This window comes from Leucopleurus acutus (genome assembly GCF_964270905.1).
Source record: "Leucopleurus acutus genome assembly, chromosome: 13".
NCBI classification, from domain to species: domain Eukaryota; kingdom Metazoa; phylum Chordata; class Mammalia; order Artiodactyla; family Delphinidae; genus Leucopleurus; species Leucopleurus acutus.
Genome location: NC_139155.1, coordinates 63,304,556 through 63,326,593, shown reverse-complemented (window position 1 = coordinate 63,326,593; position 22,038 = coordinate 63,304,556). Strand labels below are relative to the sequence as shown.

The 22,038-nt window shown below is 63.0% G+C and overlaps 2 protein-coding genes across 2 annotated transcripts; both read left to right on the top strand.

Moving 5' to 3' along the window:
- Positions 1-18: 18 nt before the first annotated feature.
- Positions 19-5,934, top strand: RANBP1 (RAN binding protein 1). Its single transcript, XM_082852940.1, has 6 exons — positions 19-160; positions 1,226-1,362; positions 2,875-3,032; positions 4,366-4,494; positions 5,154-5,219; positions 5,678-5,934. The coding sequence occupies exons 1-6, from the start codon at positions 146-148 to the stop codon at positions 5,791-5,793; spliced, it is 621 nt and encodes a 206-aa protein (XP_082709066.1). The 5' UTR covers positions 19-145; the 3' UTR covers positions 5,794-5,934.
- A 2,736-nt stretch (positions 5,935-8,670) lies between these two features.
- ZDHHC8 (zDHHC palmitoyltransferase 8) lies at positions 8,671-21,606 on the top strand. The gene is made up of 12 exons (XM_082852800.1): positions 8,671-8,726; positions 8,944-9,193; positions 15,429-15,550; positions 15,718-15,875; positions 15,953-16,125; positions 16,329-16,431; positions 16,862-16,953; positions 17,115-17,256; positions 17,450-17,570; positions 17,644-17,753; positions 19,082-20,082; positions 21,176-21,606. The coding sequence occupies exons 2-12, from the start codon at positions 9,090-9,092 to the stop codon at positions 21,345-21,347; spliced, it is 2,298 nt and encodes a 765-aa protein (XP_082708926.1). The 5' UTR covers positions 8,671-8,726; positions 8,944-9,089; the 3' UTR covers positions 21,348-21,606.
- Positions 21,607-22,038: the final 432 nt, after the last annotated feature.

Here is a 22,038-nt window from a genome sequence, read left to right as displayed (position 1 = left end):
CGGGTCGCGGGGCGGAGGGAAGAGAGGGCGGGCGGGAGGTGCCGGCGCCAGACGCGGAGGAAGGAGCTGCGACCAGTCGCCGAGAGGCCGCGGAGCCCGCGACGACCGAGCCAGCCGAGCCGCCGCCGCCGCCGCCGCCGCGCCCATGGCGGCCGCCAAGGTGGGCCGGGCTGGGCGGGCTGGGCCGGGGGCCGGGCGGGCCGGGGCCGCTGCCGGCGGCCACGTGGGAGGCCCGTGCCGCCGCCAACCCCCGCCGGCCAGCGGGCTCAGGCGCGGGGCCGCGTGACCTTGGGGCGGCCGGGCCTCGCTCTCACTCCTGGCCGCCGGGCCGCGGGCAGGCGCAGGCCTCCCGCTCGATCCCCGAGGGCCCCGCACCGAGACGGCCCCCGCCCGCCCGCGGCCCGCGCAAAGCCCCATTCATCCGGTGCTGGTCCCCGAGCCGCCACCGGCCTCCGCTCCCGCGCGGCCCGGCGGGTGGCCTGTGGCGGCGGGGGCCCGGGGGTGGCCGTGCGGCCCGGTGCGATCCGGCCGAGGAGTCGGCGAAGGCCTGCGTTTCTGGGCAGAGCCCGGGAGCTAAGTCTGGGTGTCTTATCCTCCCGAGTTATGGATTGCCAAGCCACGTGCTCCGTGAGACAATCTAAAACATGATCCTTTGTGCTCTACAGTTAGTTCTTTGTACTGGATTAGAATTTTGTAGCTCTTGTGTGAATTCTTTTGAATTTTAAACGTAATTTTCCCAACCTAGGTATAACTGCCGGCAGAAATGTGAGTCCTGTATAAACGCTAGCAGATCCATCACAACTTTTTTTCCTCTTAAGCAAGAACACAGATTTTTCTCAACCAGTAAAAACTCAAAGGGTTGCTTTGTTTTAACGGTAGTGTTTCTTTCTAGGCCCTCTTTTCTCCATCATCGTGTCCTTAGTCTGTGCGTGGCAGTACCAGCATCTGCATCTTGCATATGAGGAGCCTGGGGCAGTTTCTCCCCGGCACTGGGAGTTTCAGGGTTTAGGGAGACCAGTCAGTCTGTGCAGGTGTGGTTGTTGCATCTGGGGGAGGGTGTCGGAGTCCGGTGTCTCACTGCAGATCCCAGAGAAAAGCTTTGGGTTGAAAGGCTTTTTTAATTCCTTGCTTTGTGGTGAGGCCCTTCACTAGTGGGGATGATGGCTGTGGCCACTGGTGAGCTCTGGCATGGCCAGTAGGGTCACATCTCCACCCTCCTCCACAGGACACGCACGAGGACCACGACACCTCCACCGAGAATGCCGACGAGTCCAACCATGACCCCCAGTTTGAACCAATAGTTTCTCTTCCTGAGCAAGAAATTAAAACGCTGGAAGAAGATGAAGAGGAGCTTTTTAAAATGTAAGTAAGTTGGTGTCTTTTCAAAAGTAGGCATTTTTAGTATAAGATAGTAACTGGTTTTTACGGGTGTCAAGATCTTGGCTTGACCTTTAACCACACGGAGAGTTTTGTGATGGCTACTCCCATGTGGAAATCAAGGCTGTTGTTAGAATCAACTCATTCCTAGGTCCTGGGTGTCCCTGCTGCCCTGAGGCCAGTCCTGGGGAGGGCATGGGCACTCCCAGGTGTCATGTTAACACTGCTCTGTCCACAAGGGACATCTCCCCAAGACCCCTGTCCTTGCCACCCTTGCCTCTAAGATTCTCTCAGACCCCTGCCGCTGGTTGAGCATTGGGTCTTTACTATTATCTTTTTTCCTTAAATGTGGGGGTATTTTGAAGTTTATGAATTTCCAATTCAATACTTTTAGTATACAAAACAATGCCTGGAATTACAAATGAGAGTGGGCGGTGCTATAGTCATTAAAGTTACTCTTTAAAAATCATACGTGATTCTTGGTGCTTTCAACAAGAAGCTACGGTGGCCGTGTCACTTTGAAGCAGGGGTCACAGAAGCCGTGCATCCAGATGTGTGCAACAAAGTGACGGCACCGCGCGGACACGCAGGATCGCAGGAGACGCTAATGTAGCTACAAGTTAGTGGAAATCAGGGGGAAGCAGACTCTCCACCCATTCAAATTCTGTCCAAGATGCCAGGTTATGGTTTGAGTGCTTTGCTGTGGGTCAGGGGAGGGAAGCAGAGGGGATCCCAGCACTGCGACTCCTCCCTCTAAGGCAGGGAGGCTGGAGAGACCAGCCCCTCCCCACCACTTCCAAGGGCCTGGGGAAGGAGAAGCTGTCTGCACCCCTTGAGTCTCAGAGGGTGCTGGGCGGCTCCATAAACACACTGGTTTTCTGGGTCTCTGATCTGCATAGAAATGCTGCTGCACTTCCTGGCATCCTGAGGGGGGTGGGGCCGTCATGATGGGCCTGGGGCTTCTTCCTGAGGATGCATCTCCCTTGACAGAGTTGAGTTCGGAGAGCAGAGTCTTCCACAGGAAAGGGACCGGCTGAGCTGGGGTCCTGTGGGGAAGCAAAGGGCAGGGCTGCTCTGGACAGGAAGGCAGGCTGTTGGGCCAGAGCCTGGCGGCCTGAGCAGAGGCCTGCAGTCCCGTCTTCCCAGCAGAGGGAAGGCTCCTCGGCTCCTGCCTACTTCTGTGCTGCCCTTGTGGCGCCGGGGACGCCAGGGAGCCCCCCGTCCCATGATTGCAGCCTTGCCCAGGACGTGGTGGGCTCTCTGAGAGGTCAGGTCTTCCTGTTGGAATACGTTGCAACTTCTAGGAATTTTTTTTCTTTTTTTATTGTGAAGTAAAAACCTGGAGTTTGTTGAGCCGCCTCACTCTTTTGTTGACATCTTGACTTGTGGTTCTGGGAGTAAAAAGAAAGGCAAGGGTGTCTCGTGATGCCGCGGGCGCAGGCTCATTTGTCCCCTTCCGTGCTTGCCTAACCCCTCGCTCAATGGCTTTCCTCAAAGGCGGGCCAAGCTGTTCCGGTTCGCTTCAGAGAACGACCTCCCGGAGTGGAAGGAGCGGGGCACCGGGGACGTCAAACTGCTGAAGCACAAGGAGAAGGGGACCATCCGCCTCCTCATGCGCAGGGACAAGACCCTCAAGATCTGCGCCAACCACTACAGTAGGTGGCCCCGGGCACAGTGTGGGGCGTCCAGGGAAAGCCACCTGCAGCTTGGCTGGCGAAGGGGTGACAATAAGATTCCCCCCATTTCAGTCCCTTGGTTATTGGGCTGCTCTGGAGCCGTGAGTGTGTGTCTGGAAGCAAAAGTGTCCGGTGGGGCAGGGCCCCTCCTCTGGGCACACAGGTGACCCTGGCAAGAACCAGAGGGAGCAGCCCTGGAGGGTGATGTGGCCAGATGAGCAGGGAGGGTCCTCCTGGCGCCACAGTCCCCCTGGCCTTCACGGGCCAGACTCCATGTCCCTGCCCCATGGTCCTCCCACCCTGCCCAGGCCATCGGCTCTGGCCTGGTCCTTGTCTTCCAACCCAATTTGAGGTGTTTCCCCGGGGGTTTTCCCTGACCCCCTGCTTTTCCCAAAGCCAGGCCAGTCACTGGGTTGTTTGCTGTGAGCTGCAGGTGGGTCCCAGGCCTGGTGCCCTGTAGGAATGCAGGATCACTGGGTGTCTGTGGGCTGGGATGACGTTCTCGGTTTAGAATGTGACGTATTCCTGGGGCTGGGCATGTCCTGTATCTCAGGAGGCTTCTGCCAGGGCCGTGGGGTGAGCGTGGCTCTGGGGTGCTCCTGTTTCTTGGGGAGCTCGTCCCCCTTGAGTCTGTGCAAGGTCTGAGAAGATGGACTGCTGTGCTTATTCCCGGCCGTGGCTCAACCTTCTGTGACGTACGAGCAGGTCACGAGGCCCTCAGTGTCCACTTTTGGTGGCCTCGTTCCCCGTGGTGTCCCTGGACAGTGCAAGGCTGAGAGTGGTTGCCCTGGTCTGACCATGGCCTTCCTGGGTGATCACTCCACTTCCTGGCTTCTGCTCCTCTGCCGCTCCCCACTTTCTGTGGGCCAGGTCCCAGATGGAGTGGCCAAGCATGGACACAGCCACGTGGTGGGTGCCCTTCACTGGAAGGGCTGAGCGCACCAGGCCTTGTGGCCCATGTCTGCGCTGGCTCTGGGGGCTGCTCAGACAGGGGTAGGGCCGTGGGGCTGGGTGTGAGCAACCATGGTGGCATTGGAGGCCTTGGCTGAGTTGGGATTGGAAACCCTCGCTGAGGTGTCCTCGTGGTCAGGGAATGGGCCACCCTGTTCCCAGATTCAGGGCGGTCCTGGTTTTAAGTGAACATAGGATGTTTTCAGAGGTTTGGGTAAAATCCAGACCCCACAGGACTTTGTCTGAGCCTGGTTGGCAAACCCCAAACCAGGCCTGTTTTGCCCCAATTCGGGCCTTCAGGGGTCAGGGTGGGTGGGCCAGCTTGACAGCTGCACCATCCTCATGGGGCTTCTCTCTCCAGTCACGCCAATGATGGAGCTGAAGCCGAACGCAGGCAGTGACCGTGCCTGGGTCTGGAATACCCACGCAGACTTCGCCGACGAGTGCCCCAAGCAGGAGTTGCTGGCCATCCGCTTCCTTAACGCCGAGAGTAAGCAGGCCTGGGCCAGCCTGCCGCTGCTTCTTAACGGTGTAGCGGTTTGGTTGCAGACGCCAGTGCTGTTGCTTTCCTGGGAGAGTTGACGGCAGCTGGGAAGCGTGTGGTGGGGACTGTTCCTGCCCTGCCTGATGGGCCCTCAGGGAAGGGATCTCGGTGCCCTCGAGGTCTTGCCCAGACTCTTGAGTCCATGACAGTGTGGTTCCTTTGCTGAGTTCACAGGGGCCTGTGCTGGCAGTCTGCCCAGGGCCGACCTGTTCTCTCACCATGGCCTGAGTGCCAGCAAGGGCAGTGCCCAGGCAGACCTCTCCCCTGCTGGGACATCTTTCCAGCTCGGGTTGTCAAAAGCAGCACCCAGTGGGCCCTGGGGGGTTGGTTGGGTGCTGGGGCTCAGCACCCCAGTAACTGAACATCCAGTGCTGAGTGGACCTCGCCTCTCCTCTGGGAATGGGGCCTGCAGGAGCAGAGAGCAGAGCACCTGGCAGGAGCAAGGCTACCCTGCCCTGCCCAGATGGGTGCCAAGTCAGGCAGGGAGGTGGAGGGTTGGGGCAGCCTGGGATAGGCCTTATGAATCTTGGAGTTTCAGACCCACCAGAACACGTACTCCTCACTGCTCAGGGACCTTAAGGGGGTATCTTTTCTCACCTCTGCAGATGCACAGAAATTCAAAACGAAGTTTGAAGAATGCAGGAAAGAGATTGAAGAGAGAGAAAAGAAAGGTGCCAGATGCCCATGGGGTGGCGGGCGCCCGGGGGGGCTCTGCAGACTCACTCTGCACCTGACTGCAGCCCCAGGCAGGTGCTTTTTCTGTCTGCCACAGCAGCATTCCGGGAGGTTGTGACCACTTTGACCTGTTAAGGGCAATGCAGCCACCCCGGTACACGGGTGCTTTCTGAGGGGCAAGCCAGCCACTGGGGCCCCGTGCACGTGCTTTCTGGCCTGGCCTAGCAGCCAAGTCACGACGTCTCCTGGAGTCTCCCAGGGGCTGCAGGGGCTTGGAGAGGTCCTCGTGGTCACCTGCTTACTCAGGGCCCCATGCTGGTCGCCAAGCATCCTGAGTGGGGTCCCAGGCGTGAGCACGTGTTTACCTGGAGGCACACAGGGAAGTGGTCTGTCCGCTGCCACGGGGCTGGGCAGAGCGGTGATTCTTTCTTACTGCGTTCCTGTGTCTTGGCAGGATCTGGCAAAAATGATAGTGCCGAGAAAGTAGCTGAGAAGCTAGAAGCTCTTTCGGTGAAGGAGGGCAAGGAGCCTGAGAACGAGGCCAAGGAGGCGGCTGAGGAGGAGCAATGAGTCGGCTCCCGTTGTGTTCTTTCTCCCTGTCTTTTCCCTTTTTCTTTTTTTAAATTTTGCCCTGCACCCTTCTTTTTGGTTTGTTTTTATTCTGTTTTGTTTTTACAAGGGACTTTATATAAAGAACTGACTTCCAACATTCAGATTGTTTTTTTCTAAGTTTTTGCCGTAATGAAGACGACTTCAGAAAATCCATTACCCAGTCGTGAGAATGTACTGTGCTAACTTTCTTTTCCATAGTGGAAACACTTATTTATAGTCATCAAAATAGCAAATAAACAACACGTTTGAAACTTGCATGGAGGCAGGACCATGTGTGCGTCGGCCCCATCCTGGGACAGTGGGTTCCTGCCCCGTTGGCTGTCACACATGCTCTGCTGTGTGGCCTTTGGGCCGCGGTGCGTCTGAGCTGGTGCTGGTGGGGCAGGTGGCCTGGGGAAGCCAGTGCTGTCCTGGAGACCTAAACAGCCCTGCTTTGCCCCATGGCCAGGAGCAGGGAGGTTTTTTCCTGGCCTTTGGGGGAGAGAGGAAGCCCACCAGGTCCCCTTGGCTGCGGCACAAAGAGACCTAGTGGGTCCCCTGCCTTCGGCTGGGCATCTTTCGTTGGCCCTCAGTCCTGGCAGAGCCACCCGTCCACAGCTCGCACATCTGGCCTGGTGCTGGGTGCAGGCGGGGCTCAGCCCCACAGCCATCCTCGGAGAAGACCTGTCTACGTGCTCCTGGCCCTCCGTCTGGGTGGAGGCTGGGGACATCTGCAGGAGCTTTCAGTAAGGGAGGACTTCAGAGCTGCAAGCGGGTTAGTGCCATTTGGAGTTTGTCCTGTAAGGCAGGTAGGCCTAAGCAGCAGAGAGGTTCTCCAAGCACACGGTCTAATGGCCTGTGTCCCGGGAGACCACCCGGGCTTGGAGGAGCTCCCACAGGGGAGGGGAAGGAGCCTGGCAGGAGCTGACCCTGGAGCACCTATCAGAGGCTTCCATCATGGCCTAGCCCTGGCCTGTCTTCCCTGTGTCCTGTGTCCCATTTAAACCTCACTTCCTTGGCACCTCTGGTGGAGGCACCTCCAAAGGAAGCCAAACTGAAGACCTCGCTGGCCTTGGTCACGTGCTGGCATCCCAAGCGCTCGCTTGCTCGCCAGGCACCTGTGGTGGTCCTTGCCTCCCAGGGAGGGACATGGAAGCTTTTGCACCTCCCTATTTCAGTCGTGATGCTGGTGGAGGTCACGATGCATTGACCGGAAAGGCTGGTGCTGGGCCGTGGTCCTCCAGGGAAGGGTGGTCAGACACCCCTGCCAGCACAGAAGGGACGTGGAACGTCTCTGCTTTGGGCTGTAGTACATGGTGAATTCCACTTGCTGTAAAACGCCAGGCTGACTTCCCTCCTCTTGGGTGAGGAGATGTGTCTCCAAGGGGGGAACCCTGAGCGGGGCGGCCCCTCAGGGTGGCTGGGGCACAGCTATGCTGTGACCAGGCTGCACTGCAAGGTGTGGCAGCCAGGACGATCGGGGACACTGTGGGGGCTCCTCTGAGCCCCCAGCCAGTGTATGTCCAGGTGGACTCCCTGAGGCGAGGGGGTGTGTGAGGGGGTGTGTGATGGGGTGGGGGTGGGGCGCGAAATGGCCACTGTTCCAGGTCAGTCCCTTGGCCTGCAGCTCAGGCACTCTCTGCTGTGCTCAGGAGAGGACACCTGGGCCATGGCCTCACTGGGTCCGCCCCACCCGGGACCCCTCTGCCCAGGCAGTCGGCAGGGACCTCTTAAAGGGGGACACGTGCCCTTCCTGCCCACGCCCAGCGACAGGTGCTTACTGCACAGCTCTCACCCCGCACAGACCTGGAGGCCCTCTGGGGGCCTCCGTGTGCTGGGCCACAGAAGAGCTGGAGCCAGGGCGAGGCCCAGGGGGTGGCGGAGGGCTACAGTGTGTCCTCAGGCCCTGAGGCCACCAGAGGCTGAGGCAGCCCGGGCAGAGCAAGGAGGTGTCTGCTCTCCGCTCACCTCTGGGCCCCGGGCCTCCTGGGGTGGGTGGGCTCCCCGAAGGGCAGAGGCTGTAACTGGGGTGGTGGGAGGAAGCCCATTACCACCTCTGCTGTCCAGCAGCTGCATTAATGCCTCTGTTCTGGCCCCCAAGCCCAGGTTCCTTTCTAACAGCTCACGGCCCTGCCTGCTGGGCTAGGACCTTAAGGCGAGGTGGGGTCTTCCAGTCTGAGGAGTCCCAGGGCCTGTGCAGCGTGGCCCGAGGAGGTGGCCCGAGGAGGTGGCCTCTGGCCTGCGCGGGGTTCTGGCTGTAGAGAAGCAGATGCCCAGGGCCAGGGAGGGCGAGGGCCCCACATGGATTCTGACCTGGGGAGGGGGCAGATGGGTCTTGGTTTCAGAACAGAGGACCCAGGGACCGGTCCTCACTGTGGAGGCTGTGGTCCGCCCACGCGCGGCCCAGCACTGCGAGGCTGCTGGTCCACCTTAAGCGACAGCAGTGGCGGTGCTGGAGGGGTGGGATTTCCTGCAGGAGGTGGGCCTGCCCGCGGGCCTATCCCAGGCACGGGCAGGGTGCCCGGCCCTTCCTGAGGGGCACTCCTTTCTGTCCTGGGAGGCCTGCAGCCTGGGCTGGGATGCAGAGGGACCAGCAGACCCGCCCTCCTTACCCTGCCCGCTGGCCCTGTGGCTCAAGGGCTGTGAGGTGGGCAGGGGATAAACAACCAAGGTGCCCCTGCAGTGTCACAATCCCCCACCCTCATAAATGCTGCGGGTGGGGTGGGGTGGGCGGGGTGTTGCTCCAGATGGGAGGGGCCAGGCCCTACCCAGGAAGAGCTCCGAGGTGTTTAGGGAAAGATCTGTGCAAACAGGGACCCGGAAGGGACCTACATGCTCCAGCGCCGCGGCCTGTGGGCTGGGGACAGGAGGCCTGGCGGTCGCCGTGTGTACCCCGGTGGGCAAGACCTCAGGTGTGCGGCGGCCGCATGGCCTCTGAGGGTCACGGGCTCCCAGCCTGGAGTTGGAGGAGAGGCCCCGCTGCGGGAGGGTCCGCCGCCGGCTCTGCCCCGAGCTCAGAGGGAGGAGGAGGAGGAGGAGGGAGATGGCAGGCCGGGCAGGTGGGAGGGGCCGGCTGTCGCGAGGGGCCCCGCCCGGCCCCACGGCCCCTCACCGCTGGTCCACCTTAAGGGGCGCGCTGACATCAGCACGCTGTCTCCGCCGCCGCCCGGGAGGTGGGATTTCCTCTGCTGCCACCGCTGCTGCCTGGGTCCTGCCCGTCCAGCCGGCCCCGCCCGCCCGGCCCCGGGGAGGGATGCGGCGGCGCGGTGCCCAGGATGCCCCGCAGCCCCGGGACGCGCCTCAAACCCGCCAAGTACATCCCGGTGGCCACGGCGGCCGCACTGCTGGTCGGCTCCAGCACCCTGTTCTTCGTGTTCACGTGAGTCGGCCGCGGCGCTGGGGCCAGAAGGGGCAGGGCTGCGCACAGCGGTGGACGCGGCCTGGAGGGACCAGGGCCGGGGTTGGGCTGGCGGGCTGGGCTGGGTTGGGGCACCAGGGCCGTGGGCAATGTGAGACCCCACTCTGGGCCAAGGCTGATGCCACGAGCGTGCCCTTCCTGGGGTGTCAGGGACAGGTGAGACCTGGGTGTGAGGACACTGGTGTCCGATGGCCACCCTGTGAGCATACCAGGCAGGCCCTGGGTGCGAGGCGCCGGCCCGGGCAAGGGAGTGCGTGCGGGGGCTGCCCAGGGTGTGGCTGCAGCCCTGCCCTCCCCACGAGGGGAGGGGGGCCGCCCAGAGCCACCAGCCCTCCTTGCTAGGAGCCAAGGACGACTCTCAAGTGCCCTCCCAGCCGTCCGGCCCCAGGCCAGAGCCAAGTTCCCGCGTAGGTGTGGCCTGGCCCGGCTGCCACGTGCCTGCCCCATGGCCACCGCCGACGCTGGCCTGGCAGTGCCCTCTGCCTTCTCTTGACCTCCTTCTCAGGAAGGTCCAGTGGTCACAGCTGGAGGCCCAGGTCAGGCCACACCCAGGGACACTGGCCTCAGTGGGCGCTGGGACCCTTGAGGCAGAGGGCAGGTAGGTCCCGGGCCCGTGCAGACCAGGGCAGGCGCTGACCACAGTTCCCTCTGCATTGTTGTGCCACCCCCCTCCCCAGGGCTCCTCAGGCACAGGGAAGGGTTGGGGACCCCAGGCTTCAGCCATGCAGGTCTGCGACCACCTCCTGCCACAAGTCCCAGGCTGGGACACAGCCAGGTCACCAGAGTAGCAACCACTCTAGCCTTCCTGGGGACCTGAGGCTTGGGGTGGCCGCAGCCAGTGGGGCATCTGTTCCAAGGCGGGGGTGGGCAGAAGCCAGCCGGGTACCCTTTCACCTTAGCCGGGGCGAGGGCAGCAGCACAAGGATGGAAGGCTGCATTGGGCACCTTGGAGGTAGGCGAGCCCCGACCTGGAGGCTGGGCTGGGTGGGCACCACAGGCTGCCAACAGCATGTTTAAAAAAGGCCTGTGTGGACAGGCTTATTTCTGGCTTTGGCGAGCAGACTTGTTCTTGTCACTCAGATGCTGCTGGCTATGAGGCTGTGGGCAGCGGGCGCGGGCCGAGGTGGGATGCGTCCCGCTGAGGCTTCTGGAGGGTGGGGCCTGGGCAGGGGTCTTGCGGGAGTCTGGGCCCTGCTTCCCTGCAGCCTGGCTTCCACGTGCTGGTTCTGGTTTCTCACTCCCCAAATGCAATTCAGCATTTGTCCTGACTTTAAAAGGAATATGTGTTCTCTAATGAGAACTTGTGAAACGCTGGGGAAAAGTTCAACAAGCAACTGAGATCAACCCCACCCCAGGGAGCTCACCCACCTCCTCTCCCCTTAGGTGCACACAGGCCCCCTGAAGGGTGCTTGTCCTGAGCCTTCCCTTGATCTCAGAGGGTCCCTACTGTCCTGTGAACTCAACCTGCCCTAGGGGCTGGGCATGGAGGCTGCCTACCCTCCCTCTGCTCTCACTGCTGGGGCTCTGGGTTCTGGGTTCAGTGATCCAGCGCTGAGAGGTTCGGGGTTGCCTCAGGACAGCACAGGTGTGCCCTGCATCCTGCCCTGAGTGACTCACTCTGCCTGAGAGACCATGCGGAAGATGGAGGTGCAGGGGTGCTAGCCGGCGTCCAGGTGCAGCAATCATCTTGCCAAGGGACCCTCACTCGCCCCCTGGAACAGGGATCCCTGCACCCCACGGCCACATTCCTTGGCTGAATGGCCATTGAGGACCCTGGCTGGCGCCCAGCCCAGTTCTGAAGGCATTGTAGTTCCTGAGGGGGTCTGCTGGGTAGCCCAGGCCCAATGACACCACCCACAGTGGGCTGATTCCGGGTAAGCAGGGGGCCAAGCAGTCCCCTTCTTGGGACAGGCCTCTCGTCACTCCGGTACCCACACCTCTGCCCTGTTTCTGATCCCAGGCCCACTGCAGACTCAGACACCTGCTCCTGGGCCCTTCCTACCCTGCCCTCGGGGCCCCACAGGATTCTGTCTGCTCTGCTCCTTGGACTTCACTGGAAGCTGAGTGGTCCCCGGCCCCCGCTCTATACTCAGTAAATATGAGTTGCCCCTTTGAGACAGGTCCACGTAGGCAGCAGCTCCGGGTGTCACTCAGGGTGGGGAGCCCAGGCCTAGAGGACCAAAGACCCCTCCCTTGGGCCAGCTCTCTGAGGGGCTCGGCCAGCAGGACATTCAGACATGTCACCAGGAAAGGCTGGGGTGTAGGAAGGAGGCCCAGAGCTGGGGGTGTCCCCCCACGAGGACGGGTAGCATGCCTCAGGGTAGGTTCCTGGTGGCCCTCCTCCTCCAGGAAGCCTTCCTGGGTTCTTGGTACAGTTCTGTCCCCCTGGACCCCAGAAGGCTCAGCGTCAGGCCGGGTCAGGTGCTGGGAGGTGTCCGAGAGTGCCGAGGCCAGGTCTCTGCCCCTTCCCCTTCCTCCTCCTGGAGCCACCTTACAGAATGACAGGGACCCTGTGAACATCAGAGGGCCAGGGCTGCTTGGTGGGATACCCATGCCTGGGGCCGACACTGGGCTGTCTTGTCTCTGTCTGGGGCCAGTGGGCTGACTTCTGGGATGTCATGGCAGGTGCCCAGGATGGGCCTGAGCCCTCCCTATGCTTAGAGGCCCAGTCAGCCACAAGGCCCAGCCTAGGACAGTGAGAGTTCCAGTCCAAGACCAAGCCAGCCTGCGGCGGGCCTAGGTGGATGGAGCCGCTGGCAGGGACCATATGGGGAGGGGGACACTTGGTGTTAGTCCCCTGCCAGGACTTGCTGTGTGTACCCCTGGTCCCCTGAGCTTCAGTTTCCCCATCCGCTTGGGTGTCTGTAGGGTGGGTGCATGTGGCCAGAGGCCCTGCCTGGCTGGACCAGGCAGAGTAGCCGCAGACCCTCTGGTTCCGGGTGTCCCGTGTGTGAGCTTCATTAGTCAATGTTAATGAAGAACCTGATTTAAGTGAAAACATCTGAGTTAAAATTTTCCATTCTGCATTTAGCCGAGGCAGCATGCTACGCTGCAGAACCCCATCCTGCTGGGCGGTGTCTCCCGCCGGCCCAGGTTGGGCCATGGTGGAGGCTCAGGAGGGGGGCCGGCCCAGGGGAGGGGCCTGCAGTGTGTCTGCCACCAGTGGGCAGTGTACAACCCCTGCCTGGCAGGGCGAGCCTGGAGCACACCATTCCCTGGGAGGGGAGTGGGGTGTCATCCCTGAGGGCAGAGAGGTGCTCCTGGAGCCTGGCACAGACTCAGGCGGCCGGAGCAGTGCTGCCTGCCAGGCCTCGCCCACGGAGCTCGCGTGTCCTCACACATCCTCACACTTGCCCAGCCCACAGGGAGCTGAGAGATGTCCAGAGAGGGCTGGGGTGTGTGGGTCAGTGGAGGAGGGGCAAGTCTGCATCTGTGTTTGTGTGTGAATGAGGGTACAAATGTGCCATTGTGTGCACGAGTGTGCATATCCATACACACGTCAGCACACACGTGCCTTTTGTGTTGATCACATGTGCGTGTGTGTATGCATGCTTGTGCAGTATCCACACATGTACGCCTGGAGCATTGTGTGTGTCTGCATGTGTGCTACACACGTGTGCATGCATGGGTCCCTGCATGTTCATGTGGATGTGCGTGTGTTCTTTTGTCTTCTCCCCTACTTAGCCGTTCCTGGGCCCTGGCAGCATTGGCTAGTGAGCTAGTCCTTGTTGGGCATGACCCAGGCCTCAGCCCCTCTTATGGCACAGCCTGGGGGTAGAGAACCCTGGGGTGAGGATGGGGGGACAGAATGCGTGCCAGTGCCTGATCCTGGGTCTGAGTGAAGCCTGGGGGGCTGGAGGTGGTGAGTGGAGGGTGCAGTGGCTCAGGTCCCAGTCAGAGAACCCATGCCCTCCCAGACTTGCCCAGCACAGGCTAAAGCCCCACCCTGCCCTCCCCGGTATGTGCTGCCCACGCATGCAGTGGGTGGGTGGTGTCCACCCTGGGTAGAGGCCGTCTAGAGCCTCATTGCAAGCGTTACTCCATCACCTTGCAGCTGCTGCTCTCCCCAGCCCCAACTGTGTCACTCAGGGTCATCAAGGCCCAGGGAGGACAAAACAGTGTGGGCCTCCGGGGCGGGGGTTCAGTCCCTTCCTTGGGTGACAAGCCCTCAGATACCCTTGATTGTAAAATGGGGATGACAGAAGCGCCGCCCCCCAGCCTGAAGGGTGGGATGCATGGTTCACTGAGCAGGCCGGTGGGCAGTGGGCTCTCAACATCTGCCGGTAAAACTTGGAGGGCGATGATGAAGGGCCGTGCTCGGCCCCCGTCCCACGTCCTCCCGCCTTCAGCGCCCGCCTGCCTGCTGCACGTGTCTGCATGTCTGTCCGTTCTCGGCCGGTTCCTTCCTCTCGAGAGCAGGCTGGCTCCCCAGTGTGCGACAGTGCAGGTGCCTGAGAGCCACACTTTCCTTTTGCACAGACTACATGGTCAGCCCTCCCAGCAGGCGCGTGGGGAGCTGGCTCGCAGCACCAGGGTGGGTCCGCGGTGCCCACCTCTCCCAGGTTCTGGCTGTGCCTGGCTCTCTCTCACCTGTCTTAACCGGCATCTGGGCTCCTAGCCCCCTCCCACCCATTTGGGCAGACCATGCCTCAGGGACCCACCGTCATCCTGCCAAATGACATTGGATCGGAGGTCACAAACATACATTGAGCGCTGTCTGCACGCCAGGCTCCAGCGTGCAGGGGTGGGGAGTATGGAAGGTATCTGCTCTGGGCCGCCTGGGCAGGGGTGGTGGAAGAAGGCCTCCTGGCAGAGGACCCCGTGTCCTCAGACTATGCATCACTTCCACGGCGGTTTCTGGAGAAGAGGTAGGGGAAACTCACGGCTCCCAGCCTGCCGAGTGTGCTGCCTGCCGTGGGAGCGGAATCTTTAAATAGCCTCTTGCTTTCCACTAAAAATAGAGAAGTTCCGCTACCATGGAGGTGGTTGCTGGGGTGGCAGGGCTGGCTCCTGGCCAAGGCAGGCGTGGGCACCAGTGTGGCCGGCGTATGCCATGGGGGCGGGCAGGGCCACGGGCACGACTCACTCTGCAGGTGGCCACAATGCCCTGTCCACATGGTCAAGTCTGGTATAGGGGATCCCCACCGGCCCCCCAGCTACACAGAGGGCCTGAGTGCGGGGAGGGAAGCAGACCCACTGGGTGCCCCGTGCTTATCACAGCAGCCATGGGAGAGATGGTGAGCCTGAAGCCAGAGGGGCTTCGTAGTAGCCTAGTGGGCAGAAACCCACCACAGAGTTGGGGCAGGGGGTCACAGGCCATGTGCCTGAGGACTGGTGAGTCTCCAGTCCTGAGGAAGATGCTCTCTGTGCCAGAGTGTCCACCAGGGAGGCGTGTGAGACCTTTGCAGGCAGCTATCAATCTGAGAAGGCTTCATGGAAGAGGGGGCAGCCTTGGAGCCAAGTGGCGAGGGGTGATGAGAGATGGCGGAGGGGTGGGAGGCGCCATGCTTTTAGTCTCCAAGTATTCTGCACTGCCCTATGGAGAATAAGGTGACAAATTAAAAAGAAGAGGCAGCCTGGGTGGGGATGCACCCAGGGCCCAGGCCCTGAGACTGCACCCCTCAGGGAAGAGCAGGGAAGAACCCCCCATGCATTTACCGACCGAGGATTGGGGCTCCCCACACCACACCCCAGAATCTCCCTGGCAACAGGATCCTGCCAAGCTGGGGACAGGTCTGGGTGAGGCCCAGGACTGGCCTGAGCTGCCCGGCAGTTCACTGGCCTCTACCCGTCAGAGCACATGGGCAGAGCCAGCTCCTTTCCCATCCTGGGTTCCCACCTCCTGTCTCCTGTCTCCCCATCAAGGGCAGGGGACCCGGAACGATTCCCAGCTGGGGCAGGAGGACGCGGCTTGGCTCTGGCCTATGGGCCTCCCTGAGCCTCAGTCTGCTCAACTGGGGGTTGAGCTCCTAACAGGCGCTCAGGGGTGTCTGGGTCAGGGCTGGCACACACGGAGCCTGTGCACAGCCCCTGAGGGTTGAGTAGAGAAGCAGTGGGCCCGTGGCAACAGTGGTCTCCCTGACTGCCATGCTGAGCGCTGCACGCGTGTGGCCAAGCCTAATTCCTCTGCCCCGCGTCCCCTCCCCACACACCTGCCACACCCCCAGACCCAGCTCTGCACTGCTGTCCGACACAGGTGCCCATGGTTGACACGAGCTGTGTCCCCAGCCGTTCCTGTCTACAATGGCATCCTCTTCCTCTTTGTGCTGGCCAACTTCAGCATGGCCACCTTCATGGACCCTGGCGTCTTCCCCCGAGGTAGGGCCCTGTGCTGGGGTAGCTCATCTGGCTGACTTTCGCTAGAGTGTGAGTGGCTGACAAAAGAGAGTCTGGCTGGGGGCGGTGTGGGGGGTGGGTGGGAAGGGCTGGCTGGAGAGGGGCTCTCCTGCCAGGGAAGTCACTTTCGTGCTGCCCCCGACCCACAGCGGATGAGGACGAGGATAAGGAGGATGACTTCCGGGCCCCGCTGTACAAGAACGTGGATGTGCGGGGCATCCAGGTCCGTATGAAATGGTGCGCCACCTGCCACTTCTACCGCCCGCCGCGCTGCTCCCACTGCAGCGTCTGCGACAACTGCGTGGAGGTGACCGCCTGCCCCGCCCCCAGCCCACGCCCTCCTCCCCTGCCCGCCGTGTGCCCTGACGCGCTGTTCCTGCCCAGGACTTCGACCACCACTGCCCCTGGGTCAACAACTGCATTGGGCGCCGCAACTACCGCTACTTCTTCCTGTTCCTGCTGTCGCTCAGTGCGCACATGGTGGGCGTCGTAGCCTTCGGCCTGGTCTACGTGCTGAACCACGCCGAGGGGCTGGGCGCCGCGCACACCACCATCACGTATCCTTGGCCTGACCACAAAGGCGGTGTGGACCGGGGACGCTTCTCACAGGGGAAGTCGAGGCTTGGAGGGGTGGGTCGGCAGCCCAGAAGTCCCCAGGGAGTGGGTCTCCTTCCCTGAGCGGGCGGTGGGGAGGGGCGGGTAGTCTGTCCACAGGTGCCTGCTCCATCCTCACCCACGGCCGTTGGCCTTAACGGGCCAGCATGGCCGTCATGTGTGTGGCCGGCCTCTTCTTCATCCCTGTCATCGGCCTCACTGGCTTCCACGTGGTGCTGGTCACTCGGGGCCGCACCACCAATGAGCAGGTGCAGACCCTGGGTGGGGCCATGCAGTGATGGGGCTGGGCATGGGAGGATCCCCGATGGGCTGAGCGAGGAGCCAGGGCTGCACAGGGACTGGGGTGGGGGGGGCGGGGCAGGGCTGGGGCCCTCGGCTGATGTGCAGCTGTGGTAGGGGAAGCTCTGGCCCTGGAGACCCCAGGTGGGGTTTGGCATGTGGGGTCTCACCTGCCCTGTCCCCATCTGTGCCCCCATCTGTAGGCACTGCAGCCACCAGTGAATCAGAGCCCAGAAATTCCACAGCAGGGGCAGACCCTGGTGACCTGGGTTGGGGGCACCCCTGGGCTAACCCTGCCCAACTCACCTCTGCGGAACCCCTGCTGTCCCTGCCTGTCCCCCTGCCCTCCTTGGCCAGACCCTGGCTGGCCAGGCTGGCTGAGGGGTCCCATGTCCACAGGTGACGGGGAAGTTCCGTGGGGGTGTGAACCCCTTCACCCGCGGCTGCTATGGGAACGTGGAGCACGTGCTGTGCAGCCCCCTGGCGCCCCGGTGAGGCCCGGCGGGTGTCCAGTGGGCCTCCTCGGGGTTTGGGGTGGGCAGCCATGGGCCCTCAGCCTGATCCACTTCTGCTTTTGGCAGGTGGGGTCCTGCCCTTGGCATGCATTCAGGCCAGGTTGCCCTGGCCACTGACCCCTCTGGCCCTGGTGCAGGTATGTGGTGGAGCCGCCCCGGCTGCCGCTTGCCGCTCGCCTGAAGCCGCCCTTCCTTCGGCCGGAGCTCCTGGAGCGAGCCGCACCACTCAAGGTCAAGCTTAGTGACAACGGGCTGAAGGCTGGCCTGGGCCACAGCAAGGTGGGGGCCCAGGGGTGGGGTAAGGGATGGGGTGAGGTGGGAAGTGGTCAGGTTGGAGGGGCCTAAGAGTAAAAGGGGGAAGGACTGGGTGGAATGGGGGAGAGGTCTAGGTCCCAGGCCTCAGGATGGAGTCCCCAGTTAAGCCCTGCCCGTGGCCTGTACCCTACACACCACTGACCGTGCCCCCTCCCAGTCCAAGGGCAGCCTGGACCGGCTGGATGAGAAGCCGCTGGACCTGGGGCCGCCGCTGCCCCCCAAGGCGGAGGCTGGCACATTTGGCAGCGACCTGCAAACCCCACGCCCCGGCAGTGCTGGTGAGGCGGGGGCGGCCAAACGGAGGGAGGGGCACAGACTGATCCCAGTCTGACAGTGGTCCATCTTCCCCAGAGAGCGCCCTGTCGGCGCAGAGGACCAGTCCCCCGACACCGGCCATGTACAAGTTCCGGCCCGCCTTTCCCACGGGTACCAAGGCGCCCTTCTGTGGGCCGGGTGAGCAGGTGAGGAGGCCTGGCCCTGCCCAGAGGTCCCGAGGTCCCGCCCCGTAGGCTCCACCCAAGAGCCCCCCCCCCCCCCGCCCCCCAGACCCCGGGAAACTCCAGAGCCCCGCCCCCAGACTTCGCCACACCCTGGAGGCCACTTCCCAAGGAATCCTATCTAAGGCCACGACCCAGGTCTCACCCCTGAAAGACCCACCTGGGTCACAGAGGGTGTGGGCATCCCAGCTGGGGCTGGTAGAGGGGAGCAGGGCCAGATGTCCTGGGAGGGGCTGGCACAGGCAGTCCTAGCCACCCAGCCCTTGGCCAGTGTTGCCTGCTGGCTCTAGGCGCTGCCCCCGGGGGCACTGTGTGCCAGGATGCCTGGAATTCCACAATTAGTCACTCTGTAAGGTCCTCAGGGCCCTCGGGAAGGCTTCAGAGGTTTTTGAGATTGTTTGAGGAAGCACATTTATTCTCTGCGTTCACGTGGAGCAGCGGGTGGCCTGAGCAGACACCCAGACCCCTGAGGTTCCCAGGCTGCCTGCCTCCTTCATGCCACCAGAGGGCAGGCCCATGGCTGAGCCAGCACACTTGGACCAGCCCCTCTCTCCCAGGGAACTCCCTCCAGGACTGATATCCTTCCTGACCCTGCCTCTGGGGCCTGCTGGTCAGGGCAGTGAGTCTGGGCCTCCCTGGCCAGTGTCCGGTGGCCCTTCTTGGAATGAGGGGTCTTAGGTGGGTTGCCTCCTTCCTGGGATTGTCCTGGGTCCCATGGAGGGTCCGGCTGGTTGGCCAAGTGCCCTGAGGCCACATTTGTCCCCACCCATGTGCCTTCTGGGTTTTGAGGTTCTGCAGGCTCTTGTCCCAGTCCAAGTCTGTGTGCCTGGAATCACGGAGAATCAAAAAGGCCCCTCTCTGTCACTGTGGCTACCTCCTGGGCTGCTGGGCTCTGAGGGCACTGCCCTGCTGTCTGCTTTGCACTGCCCGCCCAGACCCTTAGCCGTGGGCTGCCTGGGAGAGGCCCTGGGTCACTGTGTGGTTAAGTCTCTCTGAGGTCCTGATCCCAAGGCTGCCCCAAGGCCCCTTCCTCTCCCTGGGGAGTTGGGCTGGAGCAGATGCACAGCCTTCCCTGGAGAGATACTGGGGCCCCCGGCTCTGCTCCACCCTGTCCCCGCTTCCCTCCGTGGGGCGCAGGGGATAGAGAGCTTCTGGGAACAGCTCGTCGGTTGCACCTGCCGCCATCCCTGATGCCACCGGGATTGCAACTTCCTAGTGGGCACAGAGCACCTGGTGAGCGGGCAGGGCACGGTGGGTGGGCCAAGATGGATGTGCGCCATCTCCCCCTGCAGGTCACGGGCACTGACTCCCTGACGCTGGGGGAGGACAGCATCCACAGCCTGGACTTTGCATCCGAGCCCAGCCTGGATGTCCCTGACTACCCGCCCAGTGGCCTGCATGCGGCCTACCCGCCATCCCCACCACTCAGTGCTGCTGACACCTTCTCAGGCGCCTTGCGCTCCCTGAGCCTCAAAGCCGCCAGCCGGCGGGGCGGGGACCACGTGGCCCTGCAGCCCCTGCGCTCTGAGGGTGGGCCCCCCACGCCCCACCGTGGCCTCTTTGCCCCCCACGCACTGCCCAACCGCAACGGCAGCCTGTCCTACGACAGCCTGCTGAACCCTGGCTCTCCCGGGGGCCACACGTGCCCGGCCCACCCCTCAGCTGGCGCAGCCAGCTACCGCTCACCCTACCTGCACGCGGGGGCAGCGGGCGACCCACCACGGCCCCCGCCCCGCAGCTTCAGCCCCGTGCTGGGCCTGCGGCCTCGGGAGCCCTCGCCTGTGCGCTACGACAACCTGTCCAGGACCATCATGGCCTCCATCCAGGAGCGCAAGGACAGGGAGGAGCGTGAGCGGCTGCTGCGCTCTCAGGCTGACTCGCTCTTTGGCGACTCGGGCGTCTACGACGCACCTAGCTCCTATAGCCTGCAGCAGGCCAGCGTGCTGTCTGAGGGCCCCCGTGGCCCCGCGCTGCGCTGCAGCTCCAGGGACGACCTGGTGGCCGGGCCCGGCTTTGGGGGCGCCCGCAACCCCGCGCTGCAGGCGTCGCTGTCCTCGCTGTCCAGCGCCGTGAGCCGAGCGCCGCGGACCTCCTCTTCCTCCCTGCAGGCAGACCTGGCCAACAGTGGCGCCCCGGGGGCCCGGCCTGCCAGCGGCTCGCACAGGTCGCCCGTGCGCCAGGTCCCTCCGTCCCCACCTAGCACTCCCCGCTCGCCCTCCTACGTGGGCCCCAAAGCCGTCGCCTTCATCCAAGCGGAGCTCCCAGAACCGCCGCCCTCGCTGTCTGTGCAGAGGTGGGTGCTCAGGGTGCGGTCAGCTGCTGGGCACAGGGCAGGTGTCTGGCTGCCTGCAGGGCCTCTTGGCCAAGCACGTGGGGGCTGCCCAGGAGGCCTGAGGCTACCTAGGGGGGTGGGCCTCACCCACCTTGGAGGATCCTGGCGGCCAGTGTGAGGGTAGCCCGGCTCCAAGGGCGCCTTGGCATGTCCTGGGACCAGGGGCAGGAGAATTTGCATCTTGAGCCCAACACCCACACTCTCCCCTGGCTGGCACAGACCCAGCATGTGGGGGACCCTAGGGTTCTTCCTCTAGAGATGATGCCACTGTCCATGCCCAGAAGGCCAAGTCTGGGTGACCCTCCTCCCACAGCAAAACATGCCACTCTGGGCACCACGGTCCTGGCCCTCGGGGGGCACACAGCCCCAGGAAGCAAGGGCTTCCCTGCTCAGAGATGGGCAAACTGAGTCTCAGAAGGGCAGGCTGGTCCCAGGCCCACGTACAAGAGCTGAGCAGCTGCTGGGCACGTTTGCTCACCAGGGCTTCACCTGGCTGCCGTGAGCACAGGCTCAGTTGACGAGCAGGTTCCTGTTGTGCGTGTGACAGGCCCAGAGGGGTTAGCTGTGAGGCAGCCCAGGGAGGGAGGGGCTCCTGCCTGCATGAATGCTGGGCAGCGAGGTCCATGCTACTGGTCAGTGCTGGGCAGGCTGGAGGGCAGAAGGGCAGCCCCTCATTTCCCTTGGAGGGAGCAGGGAAGAGGCCACATTGTCACTGCTGGGCTTCCCAGCTCAGGGCACCAGGACAGGGCAGGGTCTAGGGACTCGCCTGGCCAGCATCCACCTGGCGTCCCTGTGTTCTGTGGTCTGTGCCGAGAGGCCTGGGAGGGGATGGCAGCCATTCTGACATCTGTCTGTCCTGTGACAGCACGGCCCTCCCCTGGCAGGTTCTGCTCCCCCACCCATTTCCGTGCGGGACCGTCCAGGGTCAGAGGCAGGGGCTGCCCAGTGCTCCGTCTGTGTCTGTGTCCTCTGTCCTCTTGCCTCCGCTGGCCCCTGTCCTGCCATGGTCCCGTGTTCACCGTGTGTGTGCGTGTGTGTGCTTGTTTTGATGCAGGGACCACCCTCAGCTGAAGACCCCCCCAAGTAAGCTTAATGGGCAGTCCCCGGGCCTGGCCCGCTTGGGGCCTGCCACCGGCCCCCCAGGGCCCTCCGCCAGCCCCGCCCGGCACACGCTCGTTAAGAAGGTGTCCGGCGTGGGTGGGACCACATACGAGATCTCGGTGTGAGGACTGACTGCCACCCGTCGCCGTGGTGCCATGGGAGCCAGGACCCCCCCCCCACAGCGGCTGCCCCCCTCCCAACTTCTCTACCCCGGGAGAGGAGGCCCAGGCTTGGTGTGGACGCATCAGCGGGAGGAGAACTACGCCTCCACGGGCCTATCCCTCGTCCTCAGCCCGTGCATCCACTCATCTGCTCACCAGGGCACGGCTGGGCCAAGGGCCATGAGGCTGCAGGATCTGCGTGTTGGTGGCCCTGCTCCCGCGAGCTGGGGCAGCAAGGGGGCGTGGACTGCACAGGTTGTCACCAGGCCAGTCCCTACCCACTTCCCTTACACATGGGTCACTGTGGCCCAGAGATGGACAGAGAGGCCTGGGCCCCTGGCCGTCCTCCCAGACCGAGGGCCCCACCGCCCAGCTGCTCCTAACCATTGCCTTTCAGGGACCCGCTGGAAGCTTGTAGCTTGGCAAGGCCCACTCTTCTGCAGGGAGTCCAGGCCCGGCCCACAGGCACCCAGCTTCGGGACTGCTCTGGGTTCTGACGGACAGGTGCACAAATGGACAGACGGACGGACAGCCAGCTGTGGGTGGGGTCCTGGCTCCGTGTGTCTCGTCTCGCCCAGCTGGTGGGCGCGTCCCCGTGTCTGTGCGCTGAGCTGCCATGCCACGTCCCATGTGTTCACGCTCGGGCCCCCGCTGC